The sequence below is a fragment of the Carassius auratus genome, unplaced genomic scaffold, assembly GCF_003368295.1.
Source record: "Carassius auratus strain Wakin unplaced genomic scaffold, ASM336829v1 scaf_tig00214965, whole genome shotgun sequence".
NCBI lineage: Eukaryota > Metazoa > Chordata > Actinopteri > Cypriniformes > Cyprinidae > Carassius > Carassius auratus.
The window spans coordinates 104,894-126,731 of record NW_020527886.1 but is presented as its reverse complement, the minus strand read 5'-3'; the positions used below and the strand labels follow the sequence as shown (position 1 = coordinate 126,731).

At 37.2% G+C, this 21,838-nt stretch overlaps 1 protein-coding gene across 1 annotated transcript; it reads left to right on the top strand.

Annotated features, from left to right (window-relative positions):
- Window positions 1–7,139: 7,139 nt before the first annotated feature.
- Window positions 7,140–21,465, top strand: LOC113093332 (gastrula zinc finger protein XlCGF8.2DB-like). The gene is made up of 2 exons (XM_026259153.1): window positions 7,140–7,293; window positions 18,337–21,465. Exon 2 carries the CDS (start codon window positions 18,342–18,344, stop codon window positions 19,386–19,388), a length of 1,047 nt encoding a protein of 348 aa, XP_026114938.1. The 5' UTR covers window positions 7,140–7,293; window positions 18,337–18,341; the 3' UTR covers window positions 19,389–21,465.
- Window positions 21,466–21,838: the final 373 nt, after the last annotated feature.

The following is a 21,838-nucleotide window of genomic DNA, read 5'->3' as shown; positions in this document are numbered from 1 at the left end:
CAGCCCTGCAGACCAATCTGATGCAGTCTGAGCACTGACAGGCTGACCCCCCACCCCTTCAACCTCTGCAGCAATGCTGGCAGCACTCATACGTCTATTTCCCAAACACGACATCTGGATATGATGCTGAGCACGTGCACTCAACTTCTTTGGTTGACCATGGCGAGGCCTGTTCTGAGTGAAACCTATCCTGTTAAACCACCGTGCTGCAGCTCAGTTTCAGTGTCTTGGCGATGTTCTTATAGCCCACGTCATCTTTATGTAGAGCAACAATTCTTTTTTTCAGATCCTCAGAGAGTTCTTTGCCATGAGGTGCCGTGTTGAACTTCCAGTGACCAGTATGAGAGAGTGAGAGCTAGATTAACACACCTGCTCCCCATTCACACCTGAGATCTTGAAACACTAACGAGTCACATGACACCAGGGAGAGAAAATGGCTAATGGACCCAATTTAAAAATTTTCACTTAGGAGTGTACTCACTTTTGTGGCCGGCGCTTTAGACATTAATGGGTATGTGTTGAGTTATTTTGAAGGGACAGTAAATTTACACTGTTATACAAGCTGTACACTCACTACTTTAAATTGTAGCAAAGTGTCATTTCTTCAGTGTTGTCACATGAAAAGGTATAATAAAATGTTTACAAAAATGTGAGGAGTGTACTCACTTCTGTGAGATACTGTATATTTAATCAAGTTTGTCTTATTGGGGTAAATTATCTACAAGCTTTAAACATATTTCTATGCACACCAATAATATTAAACTACTGTCGCTACACTACGGTTATACACATTTATTGCATTTATTTTCAATTCAGCCAGAAACCTAGGAGTTGTGATGGATCATCAGTTATACTTCACAGACCACATTGCTACAACGAGCCAGTCCTGCAGATTTGCCTTATACAACATTAGGAAGATTAGACCCTTCCTGTCAGAGCAAGCCACAGAACTTCTAGTCTACTCTCCAGACTGGACTATGGTAATGTCCTCCTGGCTCTTCCTGCATGTACTATCAAGCCTTTGCAACTGATCCAGAATGCAGCAGAAAGGGTTGTCTTTAATGAGTCAAAAAAAGCTGATGTTACTCCTCTCCTCATCAAGTTACACTGGCTACCAGTAGCCGCTCGCATCAAATTCAAGGTACTGATGCTTGCCTACAAGACGACCACTGGCACGACACCAACATACCTAAACTCACTGGTTAAATCATATGTGCCCTCCAGAAGTTTGCACTCTGCAAGTGAACGACGCCTTGTGGTGCCATCCCAAAGAAGTTCAACATCACTCTCACGGACCTTTTCCTGGACTGTGCCCAGCTGGTGGAATGACCTCCCAATCTCAATTCGTACAGCTGAGTCTTTACTCATTTTCATGAAACATCTTAAGACTCATCTTTTTCGCAAGCACTTAACCAACTAATACTAGCACTTTTCTTTCTTTTCATATTTAATATAAAAAAAAAAAAAACCTGGATATGCGTTCTGTACTAGACTAACTGAGACTTCTCATGGCACTTGTATACTGTTGTTGTTCTCTTGTTGACCTGACTGCTTCTATTGTTCTCATTTGTAAGTCGCTTTGGATAAAAGCGTCTGCAAAATTATTAAATGTAAATAAAACTGAAAAAGGCTTAGAAGAATCCTTAGAAATCTGAAAAATTAATACCACAGCCTTAATCTTTCAGTTGAATTGGCTGATAGTTTAGAGTTTGATTTTGCCAGGGGCTATTTGAATACAATGAATTATATTTACACTAAGTGAAAATAGCATATTTTATTAGCAATAGATTCTATTTACACTTTTTAATAAATATGAGTATTTTCTTACAGTAATAGTTTGATGCTGTTCGTGCTACTTAGTGCAAGTAGTTACCCATATGTGCACCTCATTATTGTTGTAGGCCACATTATAAAACAGTATAGGCTACAATAATAACATACTGAGAGTAAATTATAATTGTTATTTACAAATGATTAAACGGAAACCGTCCCTACAACTAGCCCTAGCCTTACACAATCTCCACGTTATTTTTCACTTTTCGATAATTTCGTTGAGTTTTATTGAAAATATATGCCTTTCGATGTGATAGGGGACGTGAAAAGGGTGAAGTAAAAAGCTCGGCAGAAGGCGGGATCGAACCCGGGTCTGTCGCCTCCAAAAGCAATTGCTTCGTGCTTTACCGTCTGCGCCACATTAACTGATAGGATAATGATGTCTTTTTGCACTTTTGACAAACATTAACACGCGTTGGTAGGCGGAGTTGAATATTCTCTGTCAAAATAAAATAAAAATAATTATTAAAAATAGCCTACAGGAGCATTTTATTTTCACGAGAGGGCAATCGAATGTGCCCATTCTCTGTTGGACTCTTTACCTTGTCGTCTATCCTCCATAAACATTCATAAAGGGTTGGACTCGTCATCAAATTATGCACATATCCAAAAAGGGGTTAATTGATATGCACATATCCAAAAAGGAATTAATGATATCTTAAATTACAATTTTTACTAGTGAAAATGCAATTTTAACATGTAAGAATTAAGTTACTGATATCAAGAATTAAGTGTATTACTAGTTGTAATTTCATTGTTGATATGATAAACTTATTTCTGCGAGTGATGACGTCATTGTTGATATCAAGAATATGTGTTGTTACTAGTGGAAATGTAATTGTTGATATCAAGAATTCAATTATTGATATCAACAATTAAATTGTTGTTATCAAGAATTAAATTGTTGATATCAACAATTCACATGTTTAAATGTTAAAACGGCGCCAAAACTATTACAGATATCAAAATGCATTTGTTACTAGTTACAATTCTAAATTCACATATCAGCTTTGTATTTCTTACTAGTAAAAATATAATTTTTGATATCAACAATGACATTTTTACTAGTAAAAATGTGAATTCTTGATATCAACAATTTAGTTGTTACTAGTTGAAATGTTAATTCTTGATATCAAAAATGTAATTGTTACTAGTGACACTGTTCATTTCTGATATCTGAAAATGTATTTCTGATATCAACAATTGGGAGGGTAATTTCTGATATCTAAAATGGCATTCTTACTAGTAACAATCACATTCATGATATCAGAAATGAACATTGGCACTAGTGACAATTAAATTGTTGATATCAAGAATTAAATTGTTGATATCAACAATTAAATTGTTGATATCAAGAATAGACGTCTTTACTAGTAACCATGTGATTACTGATATCAAAAATAAAGGTCTTTACTAGTAAGAATTGTATTTCTGATATGTGAAATCGGAATTTCAACTAGTAAGAAAGCAATTCTTGATATCAACAATTAAATTTGAATGGAAGCCTATGGTGACATTTAACTAGTGAAAATACAATTCCTGATATCAAGAATTAACATTGTTACTAGTGGAAATTGAATTGTTGATATCAAAATAGCAATTGTTACTAGTAGAAATCTAATTCCTGATATCAAAAATTAACATTGTAACTAGTGGAAATGTAATTGTTGATATCAAAAATTCTAATTGTTACTAGTGGAAATGTAATTGTTGATATCAAGAATTAACATTGTTACTAGTAAAAATTGAATTGTTGATATCAAGAATACATATCCTGCGAATGAATAAAAGTTAATTTGGCTTGCCATACCTATATTAGTTTCTGTGAGGATATACAGGTGCATCTCAATAAATTATGAAGTTGTGGAAAAGTTCATTTATTTCATTAATTCAACTCAAATTGTGAAACTCATGTATTAAATAAATTCAGTGCACACACACTGAAGTAGTTTAAGTCTTTGGTTCTTTTAATTGTGATGATTTTGGCCCCACATTCAACAAAAATCCAGTAATGCACTTCAATAACAAATTAGGATAATTTATAAAACTAATAATAAAAAATAAAAAATTAGTGATCAAACATTTTTCATTTTTTTGTATTAATTAATTTATTTTATTTTATGTATATTAGGTGTAATGAACTGTGCATTTTCTGAGCAATCTAACCAGAGTGTCACTGACCCAGTGCCTGCGATGCAGAGAGATATTTAAAGACTGTCCACCTGGGTATGTGAAGAATGGAAGTAACGGAGTCCTGTGTGTGTTTTATCCATTCAAAGAATTTGAGAGCTTGTCCTTTGAAATAATAATAAAAAAATGATCACTGTCATCAATTTGTTTTTTTGGAGCCACCATGCATAAAATGGGATGCAGACACTGAAAATGTACTGTCTGTAGTCAATTGAACTTAAAACTACTTTATTGGCTTAAATGTTTCACATGCAGAATTGCCAAAGAAAAGAAAAATGTCCAAAATTATAGTTAATAAATAGATAAACAAGAACCATGGCAGAGGAAAAAAAGATTAAAAATTTGCACTAAGTGCAACAGAATGTTAATATATTACAAATAAATTACTATACAGTTATAACAGAATAAACTGTAATTCCATATAATTTTACCTCGAAACATGGTTAAAATAAAGGATATGTGCTGTTTGCTGTATTATACTGTTTGCTGTTGTTTTCCTCCTATTTTTTCCACCAATGTTCTTTAATATTTCAACATTTTGTTAAAGTTTTCTGTTAAGTATGAACATGCGTTTTAATGCACGCACGACGCTAAAACAACTAACAGGCTTGTTTGAGATGCGCCTCGCCTCGTCTGAAATGTAAGCGAGAGTATGCGGCTGCAGTGTGAGGAGGAGTGAACAAAGCGCAGGCAAGCCGGATAGATCTCTCCTCTCATAGTGGATCTGACACCTGTGAGATCAAAGATGCAGAGATGTATAGTAACGAAGTAGAACTCCTTCACTACTGTACTTAAGTACTAAAAGGCGGTATCTGTACTTTACTAGAGTATTATTTTTTTCTCCTACTTCCACTTTTACTTCGGTACATATTTTCATATGTTTTCGAGTTTAATACTTTTACTCCGATATTTTTTTATGTGCTGCATCGTTACTCGTTACAATTATAATAATGTTACGAATCATTCCATTACAAACCACTGCCAGAACTGTAGATGAGAGGTTTGATGAATCTGGCACATCATTGAGCGAATCAAGCGATTAAGAAGACTGCGCGTGCTGAATGAACTGCTGTGAAGAGAGAAATGAACACCGAGCCGAGCCAGATAATGACTCGTTCACGAGTCAAGAACCGGTTGCATCGGTTCTCGGATGACCAGTAACGTTCGTTCTTTCTGACAGTTCGATTCAGTAAACCAGTTGAAGAAAACAGTTCACTTTTGCGCTCGATGCAATGGCGTCATTGGCGTTGACTGCACCTGGGCTCATAACATTAAGAATCAGTTCAGAATCAATCACCAAAAGAATCAGTTCGGTTCAGACTCTCTGTGTGTGTCGGTTTGCTTCACGCTAAATCACACATGCGCAGTATCATCAGCTCCTCGGTTCACGAATCGGACGCGTCTGACAGAAACGTTTCTTAACTCGTGAACGAGTCATTATCTGGCTCGGCTCGGTGTTCATCTTCAGTTCTCTCTTCACAGCAGTTCAGTCAGTGTACTGTTTGAGTCAATGAATTACTCCGGGATATTGGTTTGTTTTAACTCAGAGGGATATCAGACACATCAAACAAGTTAACAGCTTAATTCATCTGTGGATTAATGCGTATTGGAGATGCGAACTGTTTAAAACGATTCAATTCGATTTGGTGGACTGTTTCAAAAAGATCCGGTTACATCGAATGATTCGTTCGCGAACCAGATATCACAAACTGCTTTGTTTTAAACTGTCTTACAACAGACACGGAAGAGAAGACAATGCTGAATAAATTCGTACTTTTTGCTATTTTTGGACCAAAATGTATTTTCAATGCTTCAAAAAATTCTAAATGACCCTCTGATGTCTTTAGGGTAAGTTATTAATGACATCATTTTGCAAATTGGGCTAACTAACCCTAGTAACCGTTTTTTGTTTACAAGAAGTTACAGTCAAAGGAATTGTGATTGTCCTTTAGGTTAATCATTTGAAATAGTAAAAAAATATGTTTAAACTTTTGACTACTTTCTTTAATAGCTACATAACACAATACTTCTACTTTTACTTTCAGTACTCGAGTAGTAAAATTTAAAATAGACTACTTGCAATACTTAAGTAAAAAAATGTTGAATACTTTAGTACTTCTACTTAAGTGTGGTGCACTTAAAGAGCACTTCAACTTCTACTCAAGTAACTTTTTTGATAGAGCACTTGTACTTTTACTCAAGTATGGGTCTCTAGTACTGTATACATCTCTGCAAAGATGGCTATCGCGGGATTCACGCTCGTACATAGCGTTGCTAATAAACTGGATCTGGATGTATTCATTCAAGTCCTGTTGCTTTTATATGAAAATATATAAAATGAACAAGACACCCATTTACCAAAGACGTGTTTATCAATATTTTTTCTTTAATACAGACATGTGTTTTTATTTATTTATTTATTTTTTAATAAACATTTAATTGCATAATCAAAAGAGAAAAATGTTGTGTAATATTTTATAGGATACCTCTCTAATCTTATTATTAATAAAAAACTTATTTGTTATTAACTATACTTTTTTCCAGTTAACATCCAGTTCATCTCCAGTTCATATTTAGTGGACCAAAACATTGTTGAACATGGTAAATAGTTTGTTTTTAAAATATTTCCAATACATTTATTACTACATTTATCTATTATAATATTAATATCTCTAATCAATACTGTATCACTACAAAAAGTATTTTACAATATTATACTCGTATTTTCCCTGTATTGTTAACTTCCTCTCGTCGCTTCACTCTCCAGTCCAGCGGGTGGCGCTAAACACATTCGTTTATTTGCCAAACACCATTAAACCTCAGAAGAAGAAGATTAGTTTCACCGCGCTCTCTGTTGTTCTGTTGTGATACTGATTGAATGAGAAATACAGTTTTTGAATCAGGTCAATAAATACCTATAATATTCTGGTATTCACAGTCGTAACTAAGTTTTGAATCAAGCAGGAATATCTGGAGGAGTATCATCAGAACTGAGATCTGCTGCTGTGAAGATGGAGTTTGTTAAAGAGGAGAGTGAAGAGAACACGAGTGAACCAGAAACCTGGAGAATAAAACTCGAGGAAACCGAAACCTGGAGAATAAAACACGAGGAACCAGAAACCTGGAGAATAAAACACGAGGAACCAGAAACCTGGAGAATAAAACACGAGGAACCAGAAACCTGGGGAATAAAACACGAGGAGCCAGAAACCTGGAGAATAAAACACGAGGAACCAGAAACATGGAGAATAAAACAGGAGGAACAAGGAGGTATGTGTTTTGTTCATTAATGAATATTTGTACATTCACAGATCTTTTATGTAAAAATAAGATCTTAACAATCATAGATAACAACAGACTTTTACTGTAAGCTATGTGACCCTGGAGCACAAAACCAGTCATATTTAGCACGTTTATTTGTCAAAAATACATTGTATTGGTCAAAATGATCAATTTGTCTTTTATGCCAAAAAGTCATTAGGATATTAAGTAAAGATCATGTTCCATGAAGATATTTTGTTAATTTCCTACCATAAATATATCAAAACTTAATTTTAATTTTTTTTAACAACTTTAAAGGTGATTTTCTCAATATTTGAAGCTGTATCTCGGCCAAATATTGTCCTATCCTTTCAAACCATACATAAATAAAAGCTTATTTATTCAGCTTTATACATCTCAAAACACATACAGCACACAGTGCATTGCCACAACAACATAGAACTTGTTTAGTCTAATGTCTGATCTGTAATCAGTGGTTTCTGATGTGTAATTATTCAAGTTCAGTCAGAGTAATCGATTAGTTGGCCGGTTATTTTTATCCTGATTAGTCGATTTATTAAAAAAATATATATTTTCCTTTTATTTTATTAACAAAAACATTATTCCACATTAGAGGATAGTATTGTGTATCAATGATAGTCAAGACAATATTAGGCTCATTCTCCTATTAATGTATTAAGTACATTTTTATAATGTATGTATTATTAATTATTTTTATTTGGTGGCCTATTATATTTCGGGTATTTATTATAACACATGCCCAATATTATTGGAATTGTGAACTGCTGACCTAAAGGAAGTTTTCTTAATAGCAATGCTGTTATGATCATGGAGGTTTTTTAAGCAATTATAATTTTGACATATACCTTTTCTTTATTGAAAGGCTAAAATGCTTTATTTGAACATTTATTTGAACATATTTTTTATAATTATGTTTACATGTGTATTTGCATATACGTTAGTATACATATACTATGAAAGTTCAGCACTCTGCCCGAGGGGCTACCTTAAATACAGCTCTCCCGCGAATCCTGAAAAAACTCTAAAGTGAGTTGTTTCAAACTTGAGGCCATAAAAAGTTTTACAGTTTTAAGACAAGAGTCGCGATGCGGCTGGATTAAACTTCTAAAGGCAATGATGTCATTTAATATGAACACTACGTTTCAAGTCAACACGTGGCACAGACATCTTTATTTGAATTTATCTGCAGGGAACTGACTCCCCTCAGAAACGTGTAATTTTACCAATAATTCCTGATAAAACAGTGCTTATGAGCATCGAGCTGCTTTGTGTACAGCCGTTACTGGGGAAACCACAATGTTTCAGTGCTTCTAAAGTGCGTCCTCATGGCAGAGAATGCATTTGTATTTCCAAAAATTTGTTTGTGGTCAGATCAATGCAAATATCAACTCATGTTTTAACACAGCAAACATAAATCAACATAAAAATTGTCTAAAGGCTAAAATGTTCTATAAAAGTTCTATGAAAACCTGTAGGCCTATCTGAACTGTACATTTAATTTTGTGGCTCAATACTATTACCACAGACATTGTCCAACCCTACTCAAACATTTTACTTGAGCAGCTCTTAAAATGGGTCATAAAGGGCCTTAAATTTATTTAATTTTTTTAATGCACAGTGTATATGCATAGTCCTTGATTCATTTAACATGGCAGGGAAAAAAAATGGGTACTTATCACAAAAGTCAGTCAAAAAGGTCCGTAACAAATGTAATTTATTAATAAGATTCGGGAGGAGCGCGTCAGATACTTAGCCTAATCAACAAAGGTGGACAGCATCCCTCCTCCACCCCATCTCCTTACTTCAAGTTCACTTTATAAATAGACGGGGAAGGGGGGGTACTCTAGGTTCGGGCCATTCCCGAGCTCGGAGCCCTTCCCCGGACAGCACGCTAAATACGCATACCATACCACAGCTAATTATATGTAAGTGTGAACTAGTGAAATGTGAGTTTAATCAAAACACTAAATTACAAAATCCAGTTGGACCTTAAATCCTATGACATTGCATTTTAAAATTCCTTTAACTGGTGTTTTCCTTAAACGTTTAAACACAAGTTTTATCCACAAATGACAGCAAGACAGTAAGAAAGCTGTTTCTCCCTTATTTCCCTTATCACACCTATTCATCCTTGTCTAACAGCAAGTGCATGGCCGTTAAAGAAAAGAACCGAAACTATTCATCAAAAACACAAGTAAATAATATTGAAACCTATACATATAAAATACCAAAATTGGCTCTCAAAGAAAGTTAAATTTTTTTACTTTACGTCATTACTTGCAAATCAACAATCTAATCAAACTGTTAATATATAAAAAATATTGTCATGTTACAGTAAATTGGTTATATACCAGCCCCTAATTGTATTTGTTTTCAACAAAACATTTACTAAACTATTTATATGTAAGAGCAAACTAATTTCTTAAAGATAACACATAGTCTTGACTGAATCAAAAAGAAAACCTTCAATGTGATGATAACCTGAAATTAGGCAATAAACAGATCCTTCAATTAAGACTACAAGTCTGCCTCCAAAAGTAAACAAAGCTTAGTAAAAGGACGTAAAATAGTGCTTGTGTTGGTTTTCACTTGGGCTTGCCACACAAGACCCTTGTTGTCTGTGAATGTTTGTAGCATACGACCCATTGCCCAAGAGTTTTACGGTGCGGAATTATCAGCAATCAACACAGTGTCCCCAGGCTTTAGACTTTTCATTAGGCTTTTCCATTTTTTTCTTTTTTCTTTCTTTTCTCTTCTTTCTGTTTTATCAAAAACTCCAGGGGACATGGATGTTTCACTTTCAGTAGTAGCAAATGGTTTGGATTGAGGGCCTCCACATTGTTTGGGTCATTGGACTTTAGTGATGGGCCAACTATTGATTATTGCCTCCAACTCACAAAAGAGTGTTTGAAGACAAAGTCTCTTTATCAAGAGACTTCTGTTTTACAGTGGAGTGGTCCATTATTTGCTGTTCTCAAACTCCTCTATGGTGGGATTCAGTTGGGGACCTTTTGTAAACCTCTTGTACACCTTTTGGAATCCATGTATTGATCTTAAGATCAGATGTGAAATGTGGTGGTCCTTTGACAAAATTTCAGGATGCTTGGATTCCTCAGCCATGGCTAATCTGTTTAGTCTGCCACATACACTTAGGATTCTGTCTTGTAAAACTGGTGACAACCCATAGAGAGCGCCACTGCATTTCACAGTTTTACCTTTCTGTAGGGCTTTGATTTCTTCAGGACACATGATTGTTTGGCTTTAGCAAATTATCTCTTTCTCAATGTTTTCAATGTCGCTTACAATCAATGTAATACGTGATAGAGAATCTTTGAAGTATTCCATTTCCTTTTCAAGTTCAAAATTCACTATTGGACTGCATCTTCGAGTGTGGCACAGCTCCTTCATTTTTTACATCAGTGTCTTCAGAATGCTTTTAAAGGGTCCGTCTGAAACAGTGTCGCACAGCGGCGCAGCATAACGTTCGTTCCGAACGCTGAGTAATTAAATACACCGGTATGGCGGTATATTCAAAATTAACATCGTAATGAAAATATAAACCGATTTTCGGTATGAACCGGTTTACCACCCAGCACTAGAATAGGGTCTAACATACATGTTGTTGGTTTAGATGATTTAACAAGTTTATACAATTCTTCCTCTCCTATAGTAGAGAATGAGTGGAACTGTTCCTCAGGGGGTCTATAGTGCACTTTCTGATGCGATACTGTAGCTGACGGCTGAATGGTTGCAATTTTATCTCTAATAGTATCGATTTTAGAAGTAAAGTAGTTCATAAAGTCATTACTGCTGTGACGTTGGGAAATGTCAACACTTGTTGACTTGTGTGATGCTTTTTTTCCATTAGTTTAGCCACATGATTGAATAAACACCTGGGGTTATGTTTGTTTTCTTCTAAAAGAGAAAAGACAGATCATGTGACAGTATTAAATCTAGAGTATGATTTTGACAATGAGTAGGTCCTGAAACGTGTTGTCTAACCCCAATAGAGTTCAGAATGTCTATAAATGCTGTAGAGCTGAAACAACTAATCGATTTAATCGATTAAAATCGATTATTAAAATAGTTGTCAACTAATTTAGTAATCGATTCGTCGCTAAATAAATTGCATTTGCCATAAGCGGCTCATTTCGTGCATACTTCAAATCTGCGGTGACCAAAGTGTGGCAGTAATGAGCCACCGGAGGTTTTACTCAGCCAGTACAGCAGGTGAAGAAGCGAATAGCCAATAGCTGGCCTCGTTTTATGTCACGTGCTTCCCGAACAGCGTCTCTGCAGCATTCAGCGGGAAGTGGGAGTACTTTACTTTGAGCCTTCAAAATGAAGAGTAACCTGTAAACTCTGCACTACTGAACTGTTTAAGGGGCCGTTCACATAATCGTGTCTTTTGCGTGCTCAAGTTCGTTATTTCCTATGTAGGCGCGCAGTATGCACTCTCATAATGGAAGCGACGCGGCCCCGACACGCACGCGGTGCGATGCGCCCGTTTTTCCAGGCGCGTCCACACCGCATCCATTTATCCTTTGATGAAATTCCCGGGTCTTCATGGAGAGGGCACGTCATGGAGAGAGCACGTCATGGTTGCTTAGCAAAGGCAGACGCCTCAGGGGCGCTTCTGCCCGAGCGCTTTGGAAAGGAGGAGAAAGCGGCGCGACTAGCGTTTTCCACGCGTTTTTAGGTGCGATATGTGAACGGCCCCTAAGAATTTTATTTGTGCAGATTCTCCAGTACAAGGTTGTTTGCAAATGTTTAGTCGTAAAAGCTGATAACATTGCTTTTTAACAGTTAACATTTAAAGCTTTACAAACATGTTATGTGATCAGTTTGTCGTTTACCAGTTCATAATTCAGACTTGCAGCCTAATTATGACTGAATGAGAGAGGTAAATGTTTGAGTATATTTAAAATGCACTTCTTTACTAAGAATTCACTGCTCTTTTTCACACAGCAGGTTTTTTGTGTGTGTCCCTTTTTTTTTTCTGGACAACCTTCTGATGGATTTTACTTTAAATTCTGAGTTCCATTCAGGTTTCATGCCATTGGCACTTTTTTTCGAAGGATTGTTTACAATTTCACAGCATAAGCTATAAAGCTTTTTCCCAGTAAATAATAAAATACAATGCACTGCAATTTTATTCTGTTTTATCCTTATACTTCGTGAAAATATGTTCTCAAAGATTCCTTAAGCTTTGTTTGGGATGTTAAACTACTTTAGGAGCTCTAAGGACTGCCATGGTGAAAACAATATTTGAAATCTCTTTGTGAATTTTGCTAGAGTATGGATCAGTGTTTTGATTGCAGAAGAGTTCGACAAAGGATTACTAACATAATAAAACAACTCCAGGTATATTTTTGATGAGGATATGACAATGCAAAATGGTTAAAATCTCTTAAAAATCTATGCTGAATGATAAAGACCCTTTATTAATAATTTACTTGGGGAAAAAATTGAAAAAACTAAAATATAAGTACATAAACCGATTAATCGATTATCAAAATAATCGTTAGTTGCAGCCCTAAAATGCTGATCCCAATGCATCTTTTTCGTTATCAACATGGATATTAAAATCACCAACTATTAAAACTTTATCTGCAGCCAACACTAACTCGGATGTAAAATCAGCAAACTCTTAAATGAAATCTGTATGGTGGCCTGGTGGCCTGTATACAGTAGCCAGTACAAGCATAACAGGATTTATCATTAACATTGGTTTCTCTGGATATTGTTATATAAAGCACCATTACTTAAAACGATTTATACTTGAAGCCTGCCCTCTGAGAAATCCTGAAAACTTTGTTATAAATTGAAGCAACTCCTCCCGTTTTTTTGTAGTCTTGTTCGGAAAAGAGACACAGTCTCTATAGTGTGATATCTAGGTGAAAGAGTCTCTATGTGCTGAGAATTAGCTGACCTCTGTGACGGGAGGCAGCTAGCAGATGGTCGGTTTAGCCAGTCTGTCTGCTTCCTGACCTGGGCCTCAGTTGGTCAAGTACACACTCAAATACTATGTGCCATATTTCTAGAGAGAAGAGTGGCGCCACCCCAGGAGGGATGAAGACCATCTCTTTTAAACAGGACAGGTCTGCCCCATAAGCTCGTCCAATTGTCTATGAAACCTATGTTATTCTGTGGGCACCACACTGGCACATCCAGCCATTGAGTGATGACAATCTGCTATGCATCTTGTCACCACGGTAAGCAGGGAGGGGACCAGAGCATATTACAGTGTCTGACATCGTGCTTGCAAGTTTACACACCTCTTTAATGTTATTTTTAGTGATCTCCGACTGGCGAAGTCGAACATCATTAGCGCCAGCATGAATAACAATCTTACTGTATTTACATTTAGCATTAGCCAGCACTTTTAAATTTGCCAAGATGTCAGGCGCTCCGGCTCCCGGTAAACATTTGACTATGGTGGCTGGTGTATTCACGTTCCGTACAATAGAATCACCAATAACTAGAGCACTTTCATTAGGTTTCTCAGTGGGTGCATCAAACAACTGAGTGGGGAGAACCTGTTTAATGTTTTGATCAGAACAGAACAGCGGTGTTTTGACCCGTGACGATGCCGCCTCACTGTCACCCAGTTGCCCTGCTGTGTGGGCTCTGTTGCCGGAACCGAACAATGTACAGGAATCCCTAAGCTAGACGCATCCAAAGCCATATCTAGAGCCCTCACATTCTTACGATCACAAACAGCCAAGTCAGCCAATTTCAGGAAGTCAAGTTTTTCTTTGTGTGGCTTATGCCTCAGAACGTTGCAATCTCTTTTACATATTCTACACTGTCAAAAGTGTTGCAACAACCAGTAAGGAAAAGAGCTAAATCTGTTAAGGCTTTATCATCCTCAGTCTTTAAAGCTGGCCTGTTCCGTGCTTTTTCTGTATAGGTGGTGGCAATTGTATACTCATTGCAAAAATGTTGGTAGAGTAGTCTTTTGGCCTCTTTGTAGCCCCTTTCAGGAGGCATGTGTTGACAACTGCATACCAGTACCTTTGGTTGCCCCATGGTGAACTGCTCTAAGAAGTAAAATCTGTCTTTGTTATTTGTTGCCTTATTCTCTACTCCATGTTCAAAAGCTCTCATGAAAAATGTAAATTAAAATGGGTCTCCACTAAGACTTGATTATCCATAGGCGGGAGAGTAAACAGTGACTGCTGTTTTATGAAAATCTCAGCAATGTCATTTTGACATTGCATGATGTTTCACAAACTTCCTTTATCAACATGTGCAGGAATGCTCATATCTGTTCTTGGTTGCTGTGTTCTAGAAAAATCCTGCTGCCCATCACTGACTGTTGGAACTACATCAGCGTCAGGTGCAAACTCACGAAAATGTGCTTTTGGACATACCGCATTATCAGATGTAACTTTTAAACTTTCTGCAGTTGTGGCAGCCCTTGCTGCACTACCAAATGCATCAGAAACACTACAAACTGGATCATACGTGGACAAAACCTGAAGTTTGTCTTCAGCTGCAGCAATAGCAGTTTGGAGCTCTAAATTTTCCTTCTTTGGTTTGAGATCAGCTTCCTGCCTCTCAAGCTCTTGTTTCTGTTTCAAAGCATTAGGTCGTGCCAACAACTTCTAACTTAAAGGCTCGTGCCTTTTCAGCTTCAATTCTCAGCCTAGAAGAAGTGGTAGATGACATGCCTGAGGCTACTTGACTAGCAGATTTTTTCGGAAAGAGGGGAAGTTGTGAAGAACAGATAACCATTGAGTGACTGTCAGTACATTCAATCTGTGGATCACATTGCTCTGCCTCGTTGGATTGGAGTTTTACACTTTCAATCCAGTCTTTGACCTTGTCTACAAAGTGCTTGAGACTTAGGTTCAAACCAGTGTAACTGATCTACATATAACTCATCATCTGACATAAGTTCTCTGGTTGCATTATTAATGTCTTGGAATGCAAGAAAAGTTTTTTATTAACGGTTAACCGAGGCCCTTAGCGGTTAATACTCAGTTAACCATAGTGTGCCAGGGTTTCCATTGTCCGGTAATGCCGGACAATGGCCGGAAAAAAAATTTAATGTCTGACAAAATTAAATCTCTCCGGTCAAATTGTCCAATTAAAATTGCCTAATAATACCGCCCCCTAACGCGATCTGAATTTGAGAATAAGCCTAAAATTTATAAAGCAAAAATACAACGACCTTTGGCTTTGTTATAAAGGCACAGGCTCTAGTAATAGTTATGTAACTTGCCGTGTTTAGAGCAGTCCAGCAATCCGTAGTGATGGCAACTACATCAGGTGACTGTAGATCTTATTTGAGCGAATCTCTTTTTGTCTCATATCGTTTTTCAATGCGGCGTGTGATTGCCAAACGCGAAGGAATGCTGTAGTGGGGTTGAACAATATCCATCAGTTCTTTAAAGCGTCCGCCCTCCACCATTCTAATTGGCATCATGTCCTTTTCAATCATTCTGCAAATCCCCTGTGTTATGGATTCGCCTTTAGCAACACTTGTTTTGCGCTAGCATCGTGGGGATGGTAGGCTGGGCGAAGGTAACGTTACTCGCAGGCTCCGAGGCCACTATGACTACTTGCATTTGCTATGAATACTACTTACTACTTGCTATGAATACTTGCATTTTGCCCCGTCACTCTCAATTTTAAAGTGCTCCTAGGGCTGGGCGATATGGCCTAAAAATAAAATCTCAGATTTTTTTTTTTTTTTTATTCGATTTCCGATTTTTTTGGAGGGAAATACTCCACAAATCCCATGCATTGTTAATGAAATGCACCGTTAAACTCAAAAGGTTGCATAGTCCGACTGGACCACATGTCGGTTGTTGCCGAATAAAAGGACAGCTCCTCCAGTTCTCTGCTGACTTTCTCACGTGTGCTGTGGTACAGCTGGGGCAAGACGACTTCACTGAAGTACTTGCGGCTGGGTAGCTCATATCTGGGGTCTAAGGTTTTAATTAAATTAATAAACCCTGTCTTCTCCACGGTATATATGGGTACCATGTCTTTGGCTATATGCAAAGCGACCGCTTTGGAGATTGTTCTCCACCGTGCCCCTTTCCTGTCATATGCGGTGCCTTGTGCAAAGGATTCGGCTACAGTCAGCTGTTTTTTAGCTATGTTTTTTTGGTCACTGCGGTTTTGTTCGTCTCGGAGAGACTGGCATTTTTCATATTCGGCTGGATGTCTCTGTTTCAGGTGTTGGAATAGGTTTGTGGTGCTGCTGCCTTTGACTGCGATGGGCTTTAGGCAAATGTTGCAGCGTGGGGTCTCTTGCTTCACGTCTGTCGCAGCAAACCCATACCAGTTCCAAACGACTGATGATTTTATTCCTTTCTTGGGAACAAACTTCCCACTCTCACTGGTAGCCATGTTGTCGGTTGCTGTTTCGTGTGAAACTAACGCTGCGGAAGCTCCGGGGAGCCAAAAATGCGCCATTACACAAAAACTCGATTTAGTTATTTTTTAAATCACCCGTAACAAAAAAATTCGAATTAATTCATTCAATCGATTTTTCGCCCAGGTCTAATGTCTGGGAGAGCTCTGGCGATCTCTAGTGGTGCAAAAATGTATTACAACTAAATTCAATGCACGCCATTGACACCACTTAACCGAGCAAATTGTTTCACTCGGTTAAGCAGTTTTTAACGGTTAATCGGTTAACCATGGACACCCCTAGTGCAGACTCACCATTTATGCATTTATACACCATGTCAACATTGCCAGAGTCCTCAAGCAAAGTTTCAATTTCTCTCATTTGCCTTGTTAAATGTCCCAGCTTGGCTTTTTTAGTCCCCATCAACTGGTTAAGCCAATCCTCTTGCACTTTAGCAGTCATCTTCGACACTCTTTTAGAGGCCGTTTTCCCTCCGTCTGTTTGTAATCAGTATTTGTATGATTTTCTTTCTCTTTTGTTAAACAGAAAAACTTTTTTTAGTCGTTCTCTTTATTGTATTGCATATATTAATTTTTTTCTTGTTCTAATATAATTTTTTTTTTTTTTACTTTGCACTGAAGAAAATTATATATATATGCTGTCAGTTATAGCTTTTAGGGAAAAAAAAGTCAGAATCTGCAAAAATCGGTAGATGTACACTAACCTATACATTTTACCGGAAATCAGAATCAGCCAAGAAAAGTGCAATTGGTGCAGCTCTATCAAAAAAACAAACCCTATGTGTAGTGTTTCTTTACAAAATAACATCGGAAAGTCGTGGCCTAATGGTTAGAGGGTTGGACTCCCAATCAAAGGGTTGTGAGTTCTAGTTTCGGGCCGGACGGAATTGTGGGTGGGGGTAGTGCATGAACAGCTCTCTCTCCACCTTCAATACCACGAGTTAGGTGCCCTTGAGCAAAGCATCGAACCCCCAACTGCTTCCCGGGCTCCGCAGCATAAATGGCTGCCCACTGCTCCGGGTGTGTGCTCACAGTGTGTGTGTGTGTGTGTGTGTTCACTGCTCTGTGTGTGTGCATTTCGGATGGGTAAAAACAATTCTATGGGGAAGTCATTGCCTAATGGTTAGAGAGTCGGACTCCCAATCGAAGGGTTGTGAGTTCGAGTCCCGGGCCGGCAGGAATTGTGGGTGGGGGGAGTGCATGAACAGTTCTCTCTCAACCTTCAATACCACAACTTAGGTGCCCTTGAGCAAGGCACTGAACCCCCAACTGCTCCCCGGGCACCGCAGCATAAATGGCTGCCCACTGCTTCCGGTGTCTGTTCATAGTGTGTGTGTGTGTGTGTGTGTGTGTGTACACTGCTCTGTGTGTGTGCACTTCGGATGGGTTAAATGCAGAACACAAATTCTGAGTATGGGTCACCATACTTGGCTGAATGTCACGTCACTTTCACTTTCGTATTCATAATAGCATAATACAGTTTTTTTAGATATTTTCATGGATTTGTGTGAAAAAGGGACAGTTTTGACATTGTTTTAATAAGTACACACACTTATTACACACTTTTTATTTTTCAAAGATAACCAATTGATTTTCATCTTTATAATGATTTAATTTTAGGTCTGATGAAAATTAAAGAAGAAAGACGAGATACGAAAGAGGTGGAAGAGATGTATCCGGATCAGAAAGATCATGATGTCAATGGAGAAAAATCATTGAGTCGCAGCACTAAAAAAACAGAAGTCAAACGGCCCTTCAGCTGCTCTCAATGTGGAAAGCGTTTCACACGTAAGGGATACCTTAAGACTCACATGTTAATTCATGCTGGAATAAAGCCTTTCACCTGTCCACAGTGTGGAAAGAGTTTCATAAGTAAAGGAATCCTGAGGGATCACATGTTAATCCATACTGGGATAAAGTCTTTCAGCTGCTCTCAGTGTGGAAAGAGTTTTATACAGAAAAATCGACTTAAAAATCATTTGGTAACTCACACTTCAGAAAAACCTTTCTCCTGCTCTCAGTGTGGAAAGAGTTTTAAAAAAAAGTCAAACATTAAGAGGCACATGTTAATTCATACTGGGATAAAGTCATTCAGCTGCTCTCAGTGTAGAAAGACATTTACACAGAAATCAAGCCTAAAGGATCACATGTTAATTCATGCTGGGATAAAGTCTTTCTCCTGCTCTCAGTGTGGAAAGAGTTTTACACATAAATCATACCTTAGGAGGCACATGTTAATCCATACTGGGATCAAGTCTTTCAGCTGCTCTCAATGTGGAAAGAGCTTTACAGAGAAAAGTCAACTTAAAAAACATTTGGTAACTCACACTTCAGAAAAACCTTTCTCCTGCTCTCAATGTGGAAAGAGTTTTATAAATAAATCAGTCCTTAAGAGGCACATGTTAGTTCATACTGGGATAAAGTCTTTCAGCTGCTCTCAGTGTGGAAATACTTTTACACATAAATCAAGCCTAAAGGATCACATGTTAATTCATACTGGGATAAAGTCTTTCTGCTGCTCTCAATGTGGAAAGAGCTTTATAAATAAATCAAACCTTAATAGGCACATGTTAGTTCATACTGGGATGAACTCTTTCAACTGCTTTCAGTGTGGAACGAATTTCAGACACAAAGGACAACTTAAGATTCATTTGGTAACTCACTCTTCATAAAAGCCTTTCTCCTGCTTTCAGTGTAAAAAGAGTTTTACACAAAAAGAAGAACTTGTGGCTTGTTTCCACTTAGCTGTACGGTACAGTCCATTACAATTTGGTACGGGGAACCCTGATCAGACTTGTGTTTCCACTGCCAGTACTACCTTTACTTGGTAGATGTGGTGTATGCCTGAAAGTAGCGAATGACAATGAACCGCAACAATAGGCAAAACTCTATCTTTTTTTGTTGTTGATCGAATAAAACAATTTTTGTTAAATGTCAGTTTTAATGACCAATAATAGCCATTATAAAAGGATAAGTACAGCTTATAAAAAAAGTTCAAATTAAGTAAATAAAGTGTAAGACCTCGGTGAACAAGCAACAGCACAAGAACAAACTGCACAAGTGGCTACTTCTGCCAATGGAATTAAAAGAGCCTATTTTCTCCCATCTGAGATCTGAACTCCATTAATGGTTAAATAAAGGGGAACAATTGTCTGGACAGAAAACGAATGGCTAAAAACCTATGTCAGAAAATGTCCACAACAGAGGACGTCCATTCCAAAATCAAAAAAACGAATCATGAGCTAATCACGTGACGTCGACATCCTGAGACAGTTTCCTGTCAGCTGTGCTCCCATCTCCTTAAAAGGAGGTGATTTAATTCACTCTGATCACAAGATCCACACCTGCAGGAATCATCAATAATCAATGGACCACAACAAAGGGAACATACAGTGTGTCCCATGACTTGTGAATTGTTCTACAAACTGAACTTTTCAATAAATAATCTCAAAAGGACAACCATTGAGGAATCTGAAGGTTTAACTGTATTCACAAATAAAATGCTTTATATTTGTTTGTGTTCAAATGTAATCTGTGCAACTTTAATAAAACATTGGTTTTAGCAGATAGTGCTATTAAATGTAAGATATGTATAGTTTAGTGTTGAACGGAAGCTCACATTATTTGCTTAAACTTGGAGTGAATGAAATGTCCAAAGTCTCTATTGTGTTCCTATTATGACACTTTATAATGTATGATCCAAAGATCCACAATGGCCGAAGTTCTACGTAATTGTAAAGAATTGTAAAGATATACTGATTTTAACGTTTGCTGGAAAAACCGTTGATGAAGTATAAACTAATTAAATTTGGAGTCAGTTCAATTAAAGCAATTCAATTAATTAGATTTGATCCTTCTTAAAAGAAAATAGCTAAAATTTCCTTTTGGTCTGTTAAATATAGCTAACCCAAAACAAATTGTATCTTGTGTTTAATCAGAACCAAGACATCAGAGCCAGCAGCAAATGTTTGAAGGACAAGCTGAGCTAAGGCCGCTCCCGGCGAATAAATGAGCAATGAGCACCTAGTGATCGCCTGAAGCTCTGAAATCATCACAACAAATTTTCAAATAAGTGCTATCTTTATAAATACACAGCAGATTTCAGTTTTAAACAAGTGCATTCTTTCCTGAAAAACTCTTAAAACTACATTTCATCACACCATAACAGCAATATTTATAAAATCTTGAAGGTTTTGGACAGTGATGTTGTCCACAAGAACAGACCAGAATGCATTTTGAGAAATGGTGGTTGTCTATGTGAATTGTAAAAATATAAAATGATAAAATACATTGTAATATTTTTTTTGTGTGTTTAATCACTCTGATGTAAATAAGACCAACACTTATGGACAGCAGAGCAGAACTAGTGAGGGACGCCTTATCCACCTTGTATCATGCAAAAGTTATGATTCTAGTCAACTAATCAACGTTCCAATCAACGTACCCCTTGCTGTGTTAGGTACCCGAACGGAAGGGAAACAATGATTACATGTTGCGATTAAACTGTAATTGCGATTTAAAGGCTGTGAGAAAAATGTAGTGGTTTTATATGTTGTTCCAGAGTTAACGTCTTCTGGGGGGTTGGCATCCAGACTGAAGATTGTCTAATTCCTAGTTGCCTCAGCATGCAAGTCCGAAAAGAGAGAAGCAAATAGAGATTAAACTAGCATAGCTGCTATTCTAGCCAAGCAAAGATGATGTGTTCAACCCATGCAAAAGAATGAAAATGTGATACAAGATCACATATAGCTAAAGTACCAAGTTACAAGATACATTGTGTGAATACTTGGCTAAAAAAAATTCTTTTAATCTAGAATTATACTGAGAAAGAGTGTCTGAACCCTCAACGTTATCGGATCTATTATTACATCTGATGACCCCTTTAAATTTATTATTTATTGTATCAACAATGTAGTGTATCAGAGCAAATCAGACAATTTCAGATTCAAACAGAACAGTTCAGATCAACCAAAATGATGCTAAATGGACTAATTCACAAATAATAGTATAATGGATAACTCCTTATGATGAATGTAATCAACACATTCGACTATGGAGTTCTTATCAATGTTTGTGTATTTCATTTTTAAAAACTATTGAACAGTTCATAGGTTTCCATTCA

Coding starts and splice junctions, on each gene's coding strand:
- LOC113093332 (XM_026259153.1), top strand. CDS start 18,342: ATGAAAATTAAAGAAGAAAGACGAGATACGAAAGAGGTGGAAGAGATG.